This window comes from Schistocerca nitens, chromosome 2 (assembly GCF_023898315.1).
Source record: "Schistocerca nitens isolate TAMUIC-IGC-003100 chromosome 2, iqSchNite1.1, whole genome shotgun sequence".
NCBI classification, from domain to species: Eukaryota; Metazoa; Arthropoda; class Insecta; order Orthoptera; family Acrididae; genus Schistocerca; species Schistocerca nitens.
Genome location: NC_064615.1, coordinates 508445959 through 508465555, shown reverse-complemented (window position 1 = coordinate 508465555; position 19597 = coordinate 508445959). Strand labels below are relative to the sequence as shown.

Below are 19597 nucleotides of genomic sequence, written 5' to 3'. Positions count from 1 at the left end.
AAACAAACAATATCCTTTTGTAAATCTTTGTAATTTTGATAAAAATTTAAGCACCCTGTCTCCCGATGGACCTTTTTTTTATATAGTGCTGAGTCTGAGTTATTTAAGGGTCTGAGAGGATTTTCTAACACTTATTGTTATCAAATTGTTTCTGTTATCTGCTGTTGCTGATCTGGCTACTTTTGAAATGACTGCTCAGAACACAGTTTAAATATTGTAAGGAACTTTCTCCACACCATACTTCAGTAGGAAACAGTAACTAGTATTAAGGGACTGTACATGTCTCACATGGCACTCAGTTTTGGCAGGAAGCCAACACCAATCAAAACTTGTACATAATACCTGATTATTCTCTTCCCAATCTTATTTGATTTCAGAGTTTAAAATACATTACAAAATCATTACATTTCAGCAGTCAATGGGTTTGATATAAAAAAAAGATGTAATTATGATCTGCCAGTGCCAAATAGGCCCTGTCTTTCAAGAAACTAGTAATGAGGGTATACTTGGAGAAGACTGGAAGGTAACTGTTACATGAATTACAACATGGCTAGGAAAAAACTAGGAACCAAATACTGGACTAGTGAATATTAATTCAAATCATGATCTAGCAGTGATCAACAGTAGTATGTTCCCATGTATTTATCTTGTTCTGTAGTGATTCTGAATTACAAAAAATTCCATTTGACTTATTATCATATATTTCATTTCTTTCTAATTTCCTTAGGAGCCAGAAGTAGGAAGTTTTGTCACTGAAAGTTTCTATTTTGAAATACAGGGAGCGAAAGGCTATTTACAATTTGTACAGAAACCAGATGGCAGTTATATGAGTCGAGGGACATGAAAGGGAAGCAGTGGTTGGGAAGAGAGTGAGACAGGGTTGTAGCATATCCCCAATGTTATTCACTCTTTATATTGAGCAAGCAGTGAAGGAAAAAAAAGAAAAATTCGGAGTAGGTATTAAAATCCATGGAGAAGAAAATAACTTTGAGGTTCACTGATGACATTGTAATTCTGTCAGAGACAGCAAAGGACTTGGAAGAGCAGTTGAACAGAATGTATAGTGTCTTGAAGGGAGCATATAAGATGAACATCAACAGAAGCAAAACGAGGATAATGGAACGTAGTCGAATTAAGTTGGGTGATGCTGAGGGAATTAGATTAGGAAATGAGGCACTTAAAGTAGTAAAGGAGTTTTGCTATTTGGGGAGCAAAATAACTGATAATGGTCAAAGTAGAGAGGATATAAAATGTATACTGGCAAGGAAAGCGTTTGTGAAGAAGAGAAATTTGTTAACATAGAGTATAGATTTAAGTGTCAGGAAGTCATTTCTGAAAGTATTTGTATGGAGTGTAGCCATGTCTGGAAGTGAAACATGGACGATAAATAGTTTGGACAAGAAGAGAATAGAAGCTTTCGAAATGTGGTGCTACAGAAGAATGCTGAAGATTAGATGGGTAGATCACATAACTAATGAGGAGGTATTGAATAGAATTGGGGAGAAGAGGAGTTTGTGGCACAACTTGACAAGAAGAAGGGACCGGTTGGTAGGACATGTTCTGAGGCATCAATGGCTCACAAATTTAGTATTGGAGGGCAGCGTGGAGGGTAAAAATCGTAGAGGGAGACCAAGAGATGAATACACTAAGCAGATTCAAAAGGATGTAGGTTGCAGTAGGTACTGGGAGATGAAGAAGCTTGCACAGGATAGAGTAGCATGGAGAGCTGCATTAAACCAGTCTCAGGACTGAAGACCACAACAACAACATAAGAATATATTTCTTACTATAATGTCATGACATGATTTTTGTGTATCATGAAACAATTAAAAATAATAAAGATGTCATCCAATATTGAAGTTTCCATACTTAAAGTTATGAATACATTCTGCCCCATTACCAAACTTCTGAAAAGACAAAGACAGCACAGTCCAGTCTAATATACAGGCAGTGAAAGATTCTCCATTACCATGTTCTGCTCAGCATTCAGTCACTGTTATCAAGTAGTCTGAAATGGGAGTATTGCTGAACAATGAATTTTGTTGTTTTTTTGTGGCATTGACTGCAAATCAGTGCCTTAATCCAATGTTTCTGATATCATTAATTTAGATATGAAAGCAATTTTCTTGGGAATGGAAATCAGTGTCAGTAACCAACAGCAGCCACTACTAACCTAATTACTTTACTTGTGCAGATGAAAATGCCTGCTGTATCTTCCAGCTTATTCAGCATATTCTTGTTACTAGATATGTGAACATTTCTGACTTTAGAGCCTCATGTCAGATAGGTTTTTCGAGACGGAGTTTGTTGCAACATTTAATTCAGCAATATGTCTGTCCTCACTGTATATTGTTCAAGTATAATTTCTACTGGCATCTCGCTTAATGGTGGGATAAATCTGCATATTATAAAATAGTGCCGGATTCTGTCTTGCCAGTGTAGTGAACTAACATCACCAACAATCTGTTATAGTAGGAAAGTTCTGGTAGAATATACTTACTTTTGGAGTATAGGAGACCACTCACTGGAAATCAGAAGCATTGTCATCAATAGGCACAGACAAAAAGAAAAAAAAGTTGCTAGCTTTTGGAGTCATCCTTTTCTGAGCTAGAGTAGAAATACAGTTAGTAAATACACTCTCTCTCTCTCTCTCTCTCTCTCTCTCTCTCTCTCTCTCTCTCTCTTTCTCCCACCCCTGGCTGGATGCACAATGCCAGTGCTGCAGTTTGGTCGGTTCAGTATGTTGGGGAGGGGTTCTTTTGGGTATGGTGGGTAGAGGGAGAGAGGTGGGAAGAAGGGAGAGAGAAGAGGGAAAAGGGAAGAGAGATTAGGGTTGGGTGGCTAGTGGCTCAGAGGGAGGTGGCTGGTTTGCTGCTAGGAATGTGGGATGGAGGGATGGCAGGTGCACAGGCTAAGCATGCAATGCATCAGTGTCGAAGCTGGTGAGAAATGGAGCATGTGAGGGTGAGGTGGATTGGGAGAGAATGATAGGACAGAGAAAGGGGAAACTGTTAGATGGAGTGTGTGGTGGGTTACCAGAGACGGAGGCCAGGATGACTATGGAAGTGAAACATGTTTTGTAAGTATAATTCTCTGGTGATAGATGGGATGATCCAGATGGCCTTGGCTGTGAAGATGCCACTGAAATTGAGCATTTTATGCCCAACTACATGCTGTGCTATTGGGTGGTCAACTTTATTCTTGGCAACAGTGTGGTGGCGGCCATCCATCCTGTTTGACTGCTAATTGGTAGTCATGCTGACATAAAAGCTGTGCAATGTTTGCAGCAGATTTGGTATAAGACATGGTTGCTTTTACACATGGCACCAGCTTTGATGGGATAGGATAAGCCTGTGACAGTGCTGCATTAGGAAGTGCTGGGTGGGTGGACTGGGCAGATCTTGCACTTAGTCTTCCACAAGGATATGATGCCTAAGGCAAGGGGTTGGGAGTGGATGTGGTCTAGAGATGGATCTTGGATCTTGGGTAGGATGTCCATCATTGAAACCCTTAGGTGCTTCCCGAAAACTATCCCTTGAGTCTGTCCTCTTCACACCAATGATACCCTGCACACCCACTTTCTATGTGCTCCCCAAAATCCACTAATCCAACAATCCTGGATGCCCCATATTAACTGGGTATCGTATTTCCACTCTTGTTGACCAATACCTCTAACCAACTGCCTGAAGCCTAGCATCCCACATCAAAGGTACTTTACTGGTTCTCCATCATACCCACCACCCTTCTATTTACTGGGTCCCTACTAGTCACTGTTGATGCCACCTCCCAGTACACTACCATCTCTCTTGCCTATGGCCTTGTTGCTACCTCTCTCAATGTCTTCAGACTCCAAACGCTCTGTCTCATTCCCTAAACACCTTTCCATTATATCCTAGCACAAAAATACTTTGAACGGAATGTATACAAACAAATCTGCAGCACAGCCATGGGTACCCACACGGCATCCTCCTTGCCTATTAAACCCACTAATCACAAACATTCCTGCATTTCTGTAGCTGCCATTCCTCTCGCACCGAAAAATCCCACCCATACAGCCCAACCACCCATGGACAACATATCTGCAATGTTGTGAACTCCCTTGACCAGCATGCTGAGGGTCTCATGAAGGCTTTCACAGAGAGGCCCTACTCTCCAGACCTAGTCCACCAACAGATTTCCCTTGCCATATCCCCATCCCAAGAATAAGCTACAAAGGGGCACCCCCTTCGTCACCCATTATTGCCCTGGACAGAACCATATCCTTCATCAGGGCTTTGATTATCTATCATCATGGCCTGGAATGAGGGACATTCTATTCAAATTCCTTTCCACTCCTCCTAAAGTCCTGTCCAGTCACCCACCCAACTAACACAACATCCAAGCCCATCCTTATGTCACTCTCATTCCCAACCCAGTCATTTGAGCAGAGTATAGCTAATTAGCAGATCTGGTTAACAGACAAGAAAATGGCAGATTCCTATTATTGTGCTCTTTCCGGTTATCTACATCGCTATCACAGAAGGTGAAGTGGAAAATGCTGAGACAGTCATTTGACAAAAGACAAAGGACAGAATTGACACTGTTTGTTACATCACATATTATATGTGACATAGAGAAGCAGGTGTGTTGAAGTGTATATAGAGATTCATGGATTCTTCTTGTATAAGTGTGTGTGTGTGTGTTTTGATCTGCAAGATTCCAGTATCAGTCTGCCCTACAGTTTTCACCCTCTAAAGCACCCATTAGTATCATGGATTTCCCTGATTATGTAAATTGAAGGTGGTGAGGGGAGAGGGGGGGGGGGGAGAAAGAGAAAGGAGAGGGAAGAAACTTATATGATATCAGCTGAATTAGGACTCTATGCAGAATCAGCGATGATGAGTGAAAATGTGTGCCGTACTGAGATTTGAACCTGGGATCTCCTGCTAACTGGAGAGTTGCATTAACCACTACACCACCAGACACAGTTTTTATCACAATTGCGTAGACTATCTTGACACACCTCCCGGCTGACCCACATTCCCACCTATCTGCAATCCCCTTCCATGTCCACCATTCTCGCTACCTTGCGACTCCCACAGGAGGTCGAACATAGCTCTGCGTCTGCTCTGAAAGTTGTGGATGCATTGCCCATCGGGGCAACTCAATTATATATATAATTATTCCCTGATGTTTTAACACACATCCTGTCATCCTGTCCCTTCCTCTTGTCAATGTTTCCCATATGTTCCTTTTCTTGCCAATTCTGTAGAACACCACCTCATTCCTTAGCTTCAATGTGAAAATAGATTATTGATATCTTTAAGGTACCAAAATGGAGTCCTCACCCTATAAGTGATTCAAGAAAATGATGCTACCCCATGACCACTGACCCTGGCTGTTTGGAATTCCATGGCCCCCAATACAAACTTAGTGACTCAGAAGTTCCAATTGAAATGGCGTAAAAGCTCTGCCTCTGGAGAAATTGTTTCAGGGCCTGCACTAAGTGAAAAATCAGTGAGCACTTTGAGTGAAGGAACAACGATATCAGAGTGATAAGTGCTCATACACAATTCTGTAATAGAGACATTATCATCTTGTATTGTTGCTGACATTTTGTGAAAAGTATTGATTGGTATCAGTAACAGTTCAAAAGAATAGTATAGTACTTGCCTCTCAGACTATTGTAATGTTCTTCACATTATGTTATGAATATTAAAAGACCATGATGTAGTTTCATAGCATTCTGGGCTCTGGTCTCTATGAAAAGAGTACAAAGACTTTGAACATATGAGGGCACACTGAAAATGCCAATATTTTATTGAAAACTCTTAAGGCTTTTTAGATAAAACAAACCTCATTAACATTGCACATCTTTGTTCTTCATGTCTACATATTTGCAGTTCTTGGCTGCTACATGGCTCCGAATGTCGGTGTGCAAGAGACAGTGTATTGTAATCGAGTTTTGAATTCAAAGAGTTTGTCCACACATGGAGCACCCTCTCCTACACCATGACAGTGCCATCAGTCATCTTCCATGTCAGATTTTCATTTGTTTTCAAAACTTAAAGAACACTTATGAGGACATCACTTGGACAGTGAAGAAGTTGTGCAAGCAGAGGTGAGATTGTGGCTCCATCAATAGAGTAAAACATTCTACAATGATGTTGGCAACAAATTGGTCTCATGTCGGGAGAAATTTGTTCATTGCCATGGCGACTATGTTGAGAAATAAATATGTATCCTTTAAGGGTAAAGATGTAGAATGAGAGTAATGCATGTTTTATTTAAAAAGTGTTGAGAGTTTTCACATAAATTCAGAGGCATTACTTTTCAGCAAGCCCACATAGTTGTTAAAGGACTAAAATCAGTTTTCATCCTCCTGAGTCATTTATTTTGAGATGGTGATGGAAGTGTGTCATTGTACGTGTGATACAAAAATAGAAATCAAAGGTAAGTAAGTATTAGGTTTATTCTCATAATTAGTTCCAGAGCTGATGCTTCACTAGTATATCAGTAATGTTCTACCAGAAGATGCTGAAACTTTACTTCTTTATGCACATGAAATACTTGTGTTTGTGTGTGTGTTTTAACAGCATTTAAAACAAGCATTGAAACAAGTTACAATTGGTGTAATTCACTCTTCCACAAATATATTGCAGCACATATGCAAAACAAACAGTTGATTTTGTTTGTTTAATGACATATCAATTCATACTGATTTTATACATTTACGGTTTCTAATGGTTAATGGGATAACGCTACTTGCAAATTAATAAACTGTTTTGCAAAGGAAAGAACTAACATATTGGAAGGTACAGATCCGAACTATGGAATTGTTTCCCTTGCAGGCCACACTATGTAGAGTATTTAAGTAGAATGATCCGGAATGCTGGCTTGGATACTGTAAGTGTACTGTACACTGATGATCTTGAAACGCTGGTCAGGCGAGCCAGCATACGCTTGCCACCGCGACCTTATGGGACTCCAGAGGAGGTGTATCGTGGACGATTGCTCAAGGTGCGTCTCTCTCTTTGTTTGATTTCACAGGCCGCACTACATAGAATATCTAGTTGGGCTGGTAGTACGCAACAAGGTGGACCCTGTATCGATATTTGATGTGGTCGACGTGGTGCAAGAACTCCGGCGCAGGGGGAAGCCTCTGCCGCCAAGAGCTGAAGGTGCAACAGACAACCAGTACCGACAACTGTGTGCAAAGGTCGGTACCAAGAGAAATAGAAATTAGTGTGTGGCTAAAAACTTCACTGGACTATAAAACGTAACTATTCCTAGGTTAAACATTTATATTGAGGTTTGGGTATTCACCTTTCTGAAGATCTGTCACAGCTGAAGTCCTAAGTTTTCAGTGACTGTAAAATTTTAACTTCGGAAAAGTTAAAATTAAAATTCAATTTTGTATTTTGTTTCAATATATTTATTATACTTTCAAAACAAAATTAAAGTATTATTACAAAGGAAAACAATACTTACAATACAAAAGGAGCAGCTACATGCTCACTGCTCAAAAACCAAAACCAGACTGACTTCCTTATGGCAATATGGTTACCCCTATATATATAATCTGAACAATCCTAGGCATTGTTATAAAGGGTTTTTTAATAAAATTACAATTAAAACTCTCATCCTAAAACCAATGACACATTTCAATAATTACCTTGACTCTTTTATATTAAACACGAGTGAATTCTAGTGTATACATTAATTGAAGGGTGTATAAACGCTTAGGTATCAAATGTTAACAATACACATGCTATACTTACTAATTACGGAAGATTCATACCATATAAAATATTCCTACCAATTAACGGACTTCTACACATTAGTGTAATTAAGATTCCATAATTTTTTTCTTTGTAACTTTTCCACAAGTACACATTTGCATACACCTTTATGTCAGAAATTACTGTTTATGGTTAAAATTTGTGTGTTTTAGATGGGTTTCAATTAGACTGTTATGTTTCAACTACATTATAGATTAATGCTGTTATACATCTATGACACAAGCATATATAAGTCTAAAAATTTGCTGAAGCAGGGAATGCCATTCTCTAAATACATTGTTTGCACAAAACGTTGGAGAAAATATTTTTACAAAAAATTATAGAAAATTTTGATAAGTTAATTCAGTGTTGTTCAAAAAACACCTTATCTGACATAGTGTCTTTCAGATTGCTAAACGGAAATAATTGTGAACTGTTTAATGCATCATGAAATAGAAAATATCTTTAAATATTTGTACATAATGTTGAAGTCTACTGCTCTTTGCAGCTTTACAGCAATACGTAATGACACTGGCATGCTGTGAAAGCTAATAAACTTTCCTGAAACTAAAATGGAATAATACAAAATAATATGTATATTTTATACTTATATTTAAATTTAAATCATGAAAGTAAAGAGTTGCCTAGCCGAGAAGAAATGGTTATCAGTTTATTGTAATTCTCACTATGCCTTTCAGATAAGATGTATACTTTGTAAGTGATGTAAATAATGTTCATATTTGTATACTGGTAGTGTGCTGTGGCAGTGTATGGTATAAAATAATGTCAGATACCATGTGAAACATTATGAACATCAAATATCCAAAATGAGCCTTTGACCATCATCATAAGTCAAGATCCAGTAAAGAAATTATTCTCATCTTTAACATAATCAAGTTTTGGCTATAAAAAAATCCATAGTTTATCATCATAAGACAAGGTGAATTAGAAGAGCAAATTCTCCACTTTAATTTGTGATACAGGATCAACTGGAGGACTTATTGCCACATAGGCAGGCAGGTAAAGCATTCATATCAGGCACTGACTGTTCAGTATTTTTGAAGCAGTATTAGTAATTGATCCGTCAATATTTCTTAAGCAGTCCCTTCGTTAGGAGATAAGGTAATAAGGAAATATGTATGATAAATGAAGGATATAAAGGTGTGCTAGGAGCTGAGCTCTGAATCAGGTGAGAGGCAAAATTCAAGTGAAGAGTTGGATGTGACAATGGTATCAAATGTTACTTTCAGGAAAGTCCCTCCAGTTTTAGATTTCAAACATACTTTTTCTGTCCTCAGTCAACTTCTAGCTTCTCCAGCTTTACTTCCCTGGTTTATTTACTCAAATATTAAAAGCTAGATGGTTCAGGGTTCATTTAATATCAGAAATTAGAATAGGATGTTCAAAGGATAAGGTACATGGGTCACAAATTTTTTTGTGGCTTACGGAGTTGCTGTAGATTGTTTAATTTCCATAAGAGGTGGTCAGTTATGGCACCAGCTGTAAGTTAGTTGTACAACTTACAGCTTATTCAGCCTACTGTGGGGTTGTTAGTCCATTTATTTTATCATGTGTATATTTGGACTGAGGCAGCAATGGAGTTTGAATACAAATCAACTCTTGAATCATTTGTACCAGGGTTTCACAACTCTACACCTTTCCAAGGCAACAGTTTGCCACTGTTTTAAGAAGCTCTTAGAGAAGAAAACTTTTTCTCAATAGTGTTCCCCTCTGGGGATTCCTATTTGAGTTCCTAAAGCATCTTCACAATACTTAAATGTTAATCAACCTACCATATACAAATTTGGCAGCCCGCTTCTGAAGTTCTTTGAGAAGATTAATCCGGCCTGGTGGGGATCCCAAACACCTTAGCAGTAATTAAAGAAAGGGTCACACTAGTATTCTATACATGGTCTCTCTAACAGATTGACTTGCATTCAAGAGACTGATGGTTCAAATCCTTGTCTGGCCATCTAGATTTAGTTTTTCTGTAATTTCCCAAAACCACTCCAGGCAAATGCTCGGATGGTTCCTTTGAAAGGACACAGATGATTTTCTTCCTCATCCTTGACACAATCTGAGCTTGTGTCCTTTCTCCATTGACCTAGACATCAACATGATGTTAAAGCTGTATTAATTTACATTTTTCTACATTTAGATCTGTCATTTTTCATGTCAACTAGAAATTTTGTCCGAGTCATCTTGTATGCCCAGTGACAACACATTACTGTACACCACATCATCAGCAGAAAATAACTGTAAATTGCTGTTTACTCTTTCCATCAGATAATTTACGTATACAGAGTATATAATTGGTCCTATGACATTTCCCTGGAGCACTGCAGACGGTACCTTTATCTGTGATGAACACTTGCTGTCCAGGACAATGTACTGGGTTCTATTACTTAAAAAGTCTTTGAGCCACTCACGTCTGGGAACCTAAACTGTATGCTCATACCTTCATTGACAGCCTGCAGTGTGGTACCATGTCAAGTGCTTTTCAGAACTCTGGGAATATAGAATCTGCCTGATGTGCTTCATCCATGGTTTGCAGGACATCATGTGAGAAAAGGACAAGCTGAGTTTTGCACAAATGCTTATGCTGATTTGTGGACAGAAGCTATTCCATCTCAAGGAAATTAATTATATTCAAACTGGAAATATGTTCAATAACTCAGCAGCAAACCAATGTTAAGAATATTGGTCTTAATTTTGTGGGTCTATTCTTTTACCCTTCTTAAGTACCAGTGTCACCTCTGGCCTGTGCTTTTTTCCATTCGCTTGGAACTTTGTGCTGGGTGAGAGATTTGGGATAAATACAAGTTAAGTAAGGGACCAGTGTTATAGAGCCATCTTCATAAAAACAAACTGAGATTTTATCCAGACCTAATGACTTTTTTTTTTCTTTCTTTCTTCTTAAAGTCTTTCAGTTGCTTCTCTAGGTAAGGGGTGCCTATTACTACGTCCTCGATGCAGGAGTTTGTGGAATGATCAAATGACAGTATGTTTGTACGATCTTCCTGAGTGAATATTTTCTTAAACATGAAATTTAAAACTTCAGAATTCTTTTTGCTGTCTTCCATTGCCATACCAGACTGGTCAATGAGTGACTGGATAGAAGAAGCCTTCGACCTGAACAGTGATTTTATGTAAAATCAGAATTTTCTTGGGTTCTCAGCAAGATCTTTTGCTAAGATACGATGATGGTAGTTGTCATACACTTTATGCATTGATCTTTTTACAGACACACAAATCCCTACTAACTTTGGCCTGTTGTCATTTGCTCACTCACTTTTGAACCAAGAATGCAACAGTATTTGCTTCCTCAGCATTTTCCTTATTTGGTAGCAAACCAGTTACCACAGTGGGTCTTTTCAATCCTTAATCCATTTATTTAGCACATACTTCTCCAGTGCACAATTTACAGTGTGTTTAAACTTTGCCCATAATTTCTCTATGTCCATCATACTGGAACTAAATCATGTCCATTCATGGTCTAAGTGGAATACTAACAGCTGCTTATATGTTCTTTCTAGCGAAAATACCCTCCCAGCCTTCTTTGATTTATTAGCGTTAGTAAGCATTGTCATTATGATGACTTCAGTCAGTAATTGCTGTCTCTATACTGACATCGTCTGTAAGATTAGGCCTATTTGTAGCTACAAGGTCAAGATATTCCCATTGCATGTGAGCTGCACGCAACAGCGCACAGAAAACGAGTTCAGAAGCACTTCACACTGTCCGTACCACCTGCAATGAATCCATAGATGGCCCAGTATATACTTGGCATGTTAATGTCACTTCCAATCGATACCGCATGATCTGGGCATTTTCATGGTACAGAGCCTAGATTTTCTTTGATTGACTCTGAAACTACCACAGCAAAATTTGGTGGCTAGTAAAAACATCAAACAATTAACAGGGTTTCATCTAGACCTGGTTAAACATAGCCAGGAAACTTGACAGTCACACTCATATTTGACCTCAATAGAGAGAATATTTTTGTAAACTGCAATGAAACTCCCCTTCCTATGGCATTTAATCTGTGTCTTGGAAATACATTCCATGACTCATTAAATATTTCCGAGCTTTGTACTTTGGATTTCAATCAGCTCTTGGGCCCAAGTATAATTTGAATGTGACAAACTTCCTGGAGGATAGTACATTCAAGAACTTTATTATGAATACTTTGACAATTTACTGATAAAATTTTGACAGCTGAAGTGTCTTTAGTCTGTATACAATCTGATTTCACCATCTGCACGTGAATTGGCAAGCGTTCATCAGAGTATCTCAAGTAAATGCGTATCTCAAAGAGCTTCATGTGCCCAAGTATGAAGCCAATAGTCTTCACCACTTCTTCCAGCTGCCCATATAAACTGAGGATGGCCTCAGAACCCAATCAACAAGCATAATTGGTATTGACGTGAGCTACGACTTGCCTATGACTGCACACTCAATAGCCACAGGCAAGGCCTCCTCCACATTTCAGATAAGGATGCCACAACCCCCTCCCCTCCATCCCCGCCCCCTCCCCCTGCCCCAGCAGATATATCGAGTGCATGTTGGTTTTCTTTCCAGCCCTGAATGCCATTTCCCTAAGGGCCCCCATAAGATGCCTAACATTGGAGCTTCTGATAACTACCAAACCCCTCCCCACTTGTGCCTGATGACTTCAATTCTTTTGTTGCAATTCAATTGTTGCAAGCTGTGCTTTATGCAGTGTGGCTTAGTGGTTAGTGCCACTAGCTGGCATGGTGTGTGTTGCCAATTCAAACCCAACCACCAGGAATTATTTGTTATTTAGTATTTATCATTTCTGGAAGGTTCTCAAAATTTCTTATGTTTGCGAGGTTTGTATTTTCTGGAATATTCAGAGTTTGTGTGAACAGTGGCATTATCTGTCCAAGAGGTCAGTCTTTTATGGCTGTAAGATGATGTTCGTAATAAACATTTTTTTATTGCTAAGTGTTGCACTTCACTGATGTTCCTGCTTTTAGATTTGGACTTGATTTTGGTTATGATGTGACACTGTTTGGTGGAGATGCCAGGGACTTCAAATTATCTACTGCGTTGTGTTTCCAGTTAAACTAAAAAAAAAAAAAAAAAAAAAAAAAAACTAAAACTCCTCCTGGCTATGAAGGCTCAGTGGTACTGACTGGCCGCTGTGTCATCCTCAGCCCATAGGTGTCACTGGATGCAGATATGGATGGGCATCTGGTCAGCACACCGCTCTCCTGGTCGAATGTCAGTTTCCAAGACCGAAGCCACTACCTCTCAATCAAGTGGCTCCTCAGTTTGCCTCACAAGGGCTGAATGCACCCCGCTTGCCAACAGCGCTCAGCAGAACAGATGGTCACCCATTCAAGTGCTAGCCCAGCCGACAGTGCTTAACTTCGGTGATCTGACAGGTACCGGTGTTACCACTGTGGCAAGACCATTGGTATGTTTCCAATTAGGCAATGTAAAAGCATTGCCCACATGGACAGGAACTAAGATATAAGCATTATATTGTTCCCATGTTTCGTATATTCAGGACACTAATGGATTCCAAAACAGTCTGGAGACATTGGTCAGGATGCCATGAAATGGCTGTGAGGATTTGATAAAGTTGCCAAAGAGAAGAGGAGGGCTGCCATGATGTATGTGGCAAATCTGTATTTTTACTTGGATGACACAGCCCAGGAGAGGAAGAGAAGTTCATTTCCTGGGATAAATTGCACGCCAAACTGAAGAACACATTTGGCAACAGTCAGCAGTAACTTCACATAGTGGAAGAACAATTGAAGAATGAAGTCCAAATTAATGACAAAATGACATGGTCGTACATACTGAATGTTGTTTTCCTTTGCAACTTTATGAATCCAAATATGACAAAAGTTGACAAAATCTTACATTTGATGAAAGAAACCACGGATGACATGTACCAAGCTCTTCTGTTAATGGAACAATAGAAGAATTCATCAAGTGGTGGCAGCACATTGGGGAAATGCAATGTGGGAAGGGGGTGGGGTGGGGGAGGAGTTGGTTGATAGAGATATGACCTCGAGATATGATCTCTGCAGCCCTAGTGGAACACCATCGTGATGTCACTTCACCCATATGCCAGATAGTAAAAGAAGAGATACAGCATTATTTTAAAGCAGCTGGAAGTATCAGACTGCATAGACAAGAGATATATCAAATGTTAGCACCAATCTTCACCACCAGTAGAACACACCATGAAATATGGACTCAGACTTGGATTTATACCACAGCTGTCAAACAACCTAGCACCCACCAATGCAGGTACAGCTATTTCTCCGCTATGTATAATGCCCCGGATAACAACAGACCTTTGGACGATGGAGGACAACATGCCAATCTGTTTTCACATTGGACACCCAGACACATTGTATGTTACTGCAGAGAAAGATGTCAAATATTTGATTACTATTACATTGCAAGACATTAGCCATAACAACAGTCCCATTTGCACCAGTTAACTTCATATGATTACAGCCAAACTATGGGACAAAGCTCATTGCCATACCCTGCACATGGTCATTCCCCACACACCATAGCTGTTCCGTATTGCTGTACAGTTACCGACTGCTCACCTACCTGCCGAATTCAGGAAAATGAAATGAGGCAACCATCTTTGGAGATGAGGCCACCGCCAATGGAAATCCTCCATGGATGACAGTCAGCAAGATATCAGGAAATCTCATCGACACTATCATTGATGGCCAACCTGTCCTGGTGCTAGTCAAATCAGGGACTTCCTTTACTGTAATATCAAATGCTTATTGTTGACAGCTAAAGAAGACTATTTTCTGTTATATGAAAACAACTGAGCTGGAAGTCACAAATGGGAAATACATGCAGGAACATGCATTGCAAGAATAGCTATCATTGACAGAACACAGCCATTTGAATTTGTCATCTTGTCAGAAAGTGGTCATAATGTTGTTCATGTATGGGGCTTCTTCAAAGCACCACAAGCCATCAGACTGTGGAAGATTGACAAAACTATTTGAAAAAGCACACACAACAAAGATTGCTCTGGAGAGTTGTTTGCTTTTGAAAACGTTATCCTGCCATCATCAATGAGCTGAATTCCAGTAATCAGTTTAGATGCTCAGTTAAGCTCTGAAGCTTTTGCTGTTTGCAAAAAGCTGGTCAGGTTCACAAAATAAATCTAGATGCCTGTGATGACCATAAGAATTGTAGGTGGTCAAGGAGAAACTTTGTGCCACTAATTATCACAAGCAGTCAGAACACACTGCAAAAGGTGTGTGTGTCTAGGGCTAGCTGAACCAGTCCAGGAAGGGCAGCTTAATGCCACTGATGAAGAATCATGCTCTGCTACCATTACAGACAATGCATTAGAGTGGAGAAAATACAGACCCACTGTACATGGTAAAACACCATATCAACACTGGGGATTGTCCACAGATCAGCCAGCACTCATATAGGGTGTTGGCTGAACAATGGATAATCTGGGTGTGATGGAAGTGCTGCAGGATGACACCACTGAAATGTCAGAGTGCCCTTGGTCTTTTACTGTGGACTTTGTGAAGAAGGTAGATGGCACTTGGTATTTCTGCATTGATACCAAAGACTGAACAAAATCATAAAATTGATCTACATTTGCCACACTTTGATGACATCCTAGACTGCTTGAGATAAGCAGTGAATTTCTCAACTGTGGACTTGCAGTTGCCAAACTAAGGTTGATAAAGCTAACTGGGAAAACTCTGTCTCAGTAACTCATGATGGCCTCTAAGAGTTCAAATGTATGCCAGTTGTACTACAGAACGCTCCAGCCACTGTTGTATGGTGGACAATCCCCTTAGATACCTTAAATGAATGATGTGTTTTTGCTACCTGGATGACAGTTGTTTTTTTTTTTTTTTTTTTTTTTTTTTTTTGCAGGAATTTGAAGAACACCTAAGCTGCTTCACAACCATGCTTAAGTGAGCTCTGTCTGAAACTGAAACAGTGCCTCTTTGCGACCAAAAAAGTAACAAGTTTGGGGCGCATAGTGAATGGCAATGGAGTCCACCCAATCCAGAGAAAATCGGAGCAGCCACAAATTTTCCAACTCTTCAGCACATTCGTGATCTGAGAAGTTTTCTCAGAATGTGCTCATATTACCTGCGATTGATAAAGGACTTACGTATCATGGCACTTCTGTTGCAAGAACTGCTAGAGTGGGATATCAAATTTTCCTGGAATGAGGTGTCAGGAAGATCCGTCATTTTCCTTATGATAGCGCTAACATTTTCCCCAGTCCTAGCACTGTATGATAATAATGCCAAGAGAGAACTTTGCATTTCCACCAGCGATGGGATAGATGAAGTTCTAGTACAAATACAAGAAGGTTCTGGAAAGGCGACACCTTATGCTACCAGAGCACTTCCCAAGTTTGAGAGTAATTATTCTACAACCAAGAAAGACTGCCTTGCAGCTGTTTGGACTCTCAACAAGTTCCAACCATATTTATAAGGAAAACCCATTCACCATTGTGATGGGCCACCTTTCTCTATGATGGCTGACTAGCCTGAAGGACCTGTCAGGTCAATTGGTGGATGGGCACTGAAGCTTCAGGAATACATCACAGTGGTACACAAAACAGACACAAACACAAGGATGCCAACTGCCTTTTTGATCTGTGGTGGAACACAATATTGTGGACAAAATTAAAGCCATCACTACATTAAATGACATTGCCACAGAAAAGAGTAAATTTCAAGCACTGCTGAAAACCACAAAAGCCTTGGGGAATTAGGAACCAACCAAACAAGAATTCCAATTAATAAACAAACTATTGTGTATGATGATTTGTGACCCAACTGGACTGAAATGGTTGCTCATTGTCCCAGATCATGTACGGTCCGCTATCCTGAAGTTTTTCATGATGTCCCAACACCTGTTCATCTGGGATTTGTGCAGACCCTCAAGAGGATCAGATGCACGTTTCACTGTCTCCAGGTATCTATTGATCCATTAAACACTATGTGAGGCAATGTAAGGAATGCCAGTGACAGAAGCAAATAACATAGTTACTCTGGGGCATCTGATACCAACTCCACATGCCAAAGCATCTTTTTTGCGGGACTAGGACTGACCTCTTAGGAAGGTTCCTGAAGTTGACAAATGGATAACAGTCTGCACTGACTGCCTCACTCACTACGTTGCCACAAAAGCTGTGCTGACTGCTGAAGCTTTCAAAATGGCAAGGTTCATGGTAAAAGAGATCATTTTGAAGCACGGAGAACCCCTTGTGATGAGCTTGGACCACAGAAAAGTTTTCCAGTCGAGAGTAGTATCAGAGGTAATTCTCATTGTGAAATCATTCACAGGAACACAGCTCCCCCCAAATAGTCTCACAGAATGCTTTAATAAGATGTTAGCAGATATGCTCTCGCACATTAATGTCAAACAGAGAGATTGGGATACCATTGTCACATCCACATACAATATGGCAAAGCAAGATACTACAGGCTTTACACCATTCTTTCTGTTCCACAGTTGCGAGGCTGAAATGACAATGGATACAATGTTTCCATTTTAACTAGGTGATACTCAGGAAGACTACATGAAACATCTCATCAGCAGGGCCAAGAAGCAAGACAGTTGGCTCACATACAGACCCTGGATGTCCAGGAGAAAGCTAGGTCACGTAAGGATCCTGAAAACCCATGAGAAAGACCAAATGCGCTATAACACCAGGCACTGGCCAGTGAGATACAGCTCAGGAGAGGTGGTATGTCTTTGCGGAAAGTGAGACCTTCAGAAAAGTTACTGAAATGCTACTTTGGATCGTACTGTGTCTTTTGTCACTTGTCAGACGTCACATGTGAAGTTCAGGTCATGAACTTTCATCAAGGAGGCAAAAGCACAGAAACTTTACCCATGTCCTCCATGTGAAGCCCTACTACAATCCTGAAGAGCAGATCAGTGGGAGCTTCTTGTTCAAGGATACTGAAGATGTGCTCAATAACTGTGTAGCTTTGATGGGAAGGGCTATCTTCTTTACATTGCTTTGCATAGTGTTTAATGGATTGGTAGAGACCTGGACAGTGAAGAGGATGCAACAACATGACTAGAATATGAGGAACTGCCAGTGCTACCATGCAGATGACCACTGATGAGATCTAGAACCAGAGTACTGTAGTCAGCTTCACTGAGAACTTCTGAAACAGTGGATTGCTGTTTCTCTGGGAGATGGAGCAATGCTGCAAGCCGAGCTGCATTCAGTGTGGCGTAGTGATGAGGGTGACAGATTGGCATACTGCAGGTTGCCAGTTCAAACCTGACCACCAGAAATTATTTAGTATTTATCATTTCTGGTAGGTTCTCAGAATTCCTTACATTTTCAATGTTTGTATATTCAGGAATATTAGATATCTGTATAAACAGCAGCACTCTTCATCCAGGATGTTGGTTCTGTTCAGACTGTACATCGGTTTTTGTGAAAAATGTGGTTTCAGTGCTAAGTGTTACACTTCAGTGATGATCCTGCTTTCAGATTGGGACTTGATTCTGGTTGAGATGTGACACTATATAAAATTATTAAATGAAATTATTTGCCGCTGTTGAATCCAAGTGAAGCACTTTACAAAAAGTGATTTTTACATCTTCCATCTTACAACTCTTACCTCAAATATGTTGCAATTTTAAAAATTTCACAGCTTCCTTAAATAATGAATTTTGTCTAAATGAATACTACCACTGAACTCATTGTTCAGAGATCAAAACTTCACATTGAAAGTTATGTAAAAAAGTATAATCAAATTTACAGTTCTTCTTGGCAGCCATAAGTTTCTATCATAAACACAAACTAAACTATTAAAACAGAAAAAGCAGAACAAAGCACATGAATGCTGGAGAATTTATGCAAGTCAATTTGTATATAAAGCTACAAAAGGCAGCTATAAATTGAAAAAAAAAAAAAAAAAGAAACTCTGTTTTCATAACTGTAAATGTGTTGGAAAATTTAGTGGGCTGGTAAAAATGCCTCTTCTAGTTGTAACTAATCGTTACATAATGAATTAAATAAACAATATGTCTTTTAAGATGAGGTACCATTTTCTTTTAATAGTCACTCATAAAACAGTGTGCTCTATAGCTTATAGGACATTTACTTCCTTGCAAATTATTAAGAGACATTGAAGGATGGGTTCATGACAATAACCTGAAATGATTTCATAGCAATCTGCATTCTCATAGACTACTTTATAATTTCTTTTACAGATCATCCAGGAAGAAATTCCACTAGAATGAAGAGCAAATGCTGTTTGCTGGGGACATGAATCAAGAAGAGAAGCAGCATTTGAACTTAAGAGCAACTTTATACAGTTTTTATATTTTATACATAGATATAGTTTCATAAAATTCAGTATTTGTTGAACTGAGAAGTATTCAGTGTACGGTACGCTTTCAGAAAACAGTAAAATAAAAAATTAAACTTTATTTTCCGTTGTGTTGATATTGAGACACACACACACACACACACACACACACACACACACACACACACACACACACACACACGTGCGCACACACAGAGAGAGAGAGAGAGAGAGAGAGAGAGAGAGAGAGAGAGAGAGAGAATGTTAAATAATTTGTTTGAAACTTTTTCTACCATACAGCTGGAGAGCACCTCCCTTATCAACAGCAAACTTTCCTGATCACTGTCTTGCCCTCTACTTCTTTGTTTCCCTTTCACTTCCTACTCTTAATGTGTTCAGGTTAAAAGAGCATAGAAATTAAACTTCTCATTATGACAATAAATACTGACTGACTAGTTCATTCATCATATTTAGTAGATCCCATCAAGAAGAAGAATC

The 19597-nt window shown here is 39.4% G+C and overlaps 1 protein-coding gene across 1 annotated transcript in view; it reads left to right on the top strand.

The window, feature by feature from the left end:
* LOC126235125 (E3 ubiquitin-protein ligase lubel) overlaps positions 1-19220 on the top strand; it is a 443689-nt gene extending 424469 nt beyond the window's left edge. The window contains exons 22-23 of the mRNA XM_049943859.1: positions 7030-7198; positions 19002-19220. Of these exons, the coding sequence (XP_049799816.1) occupies positions 7030-7198; positions 19002-19031 (199 nt within the window). The 3' untranslated portion in view covers positions 19032-19220. The remainder of the gene's footprint in view (positions 1-7029; positions 7199-19001) is intronic.
* The last annotated feature ends 377 nt before the right edge of the window (positions 19221-19597 follow it).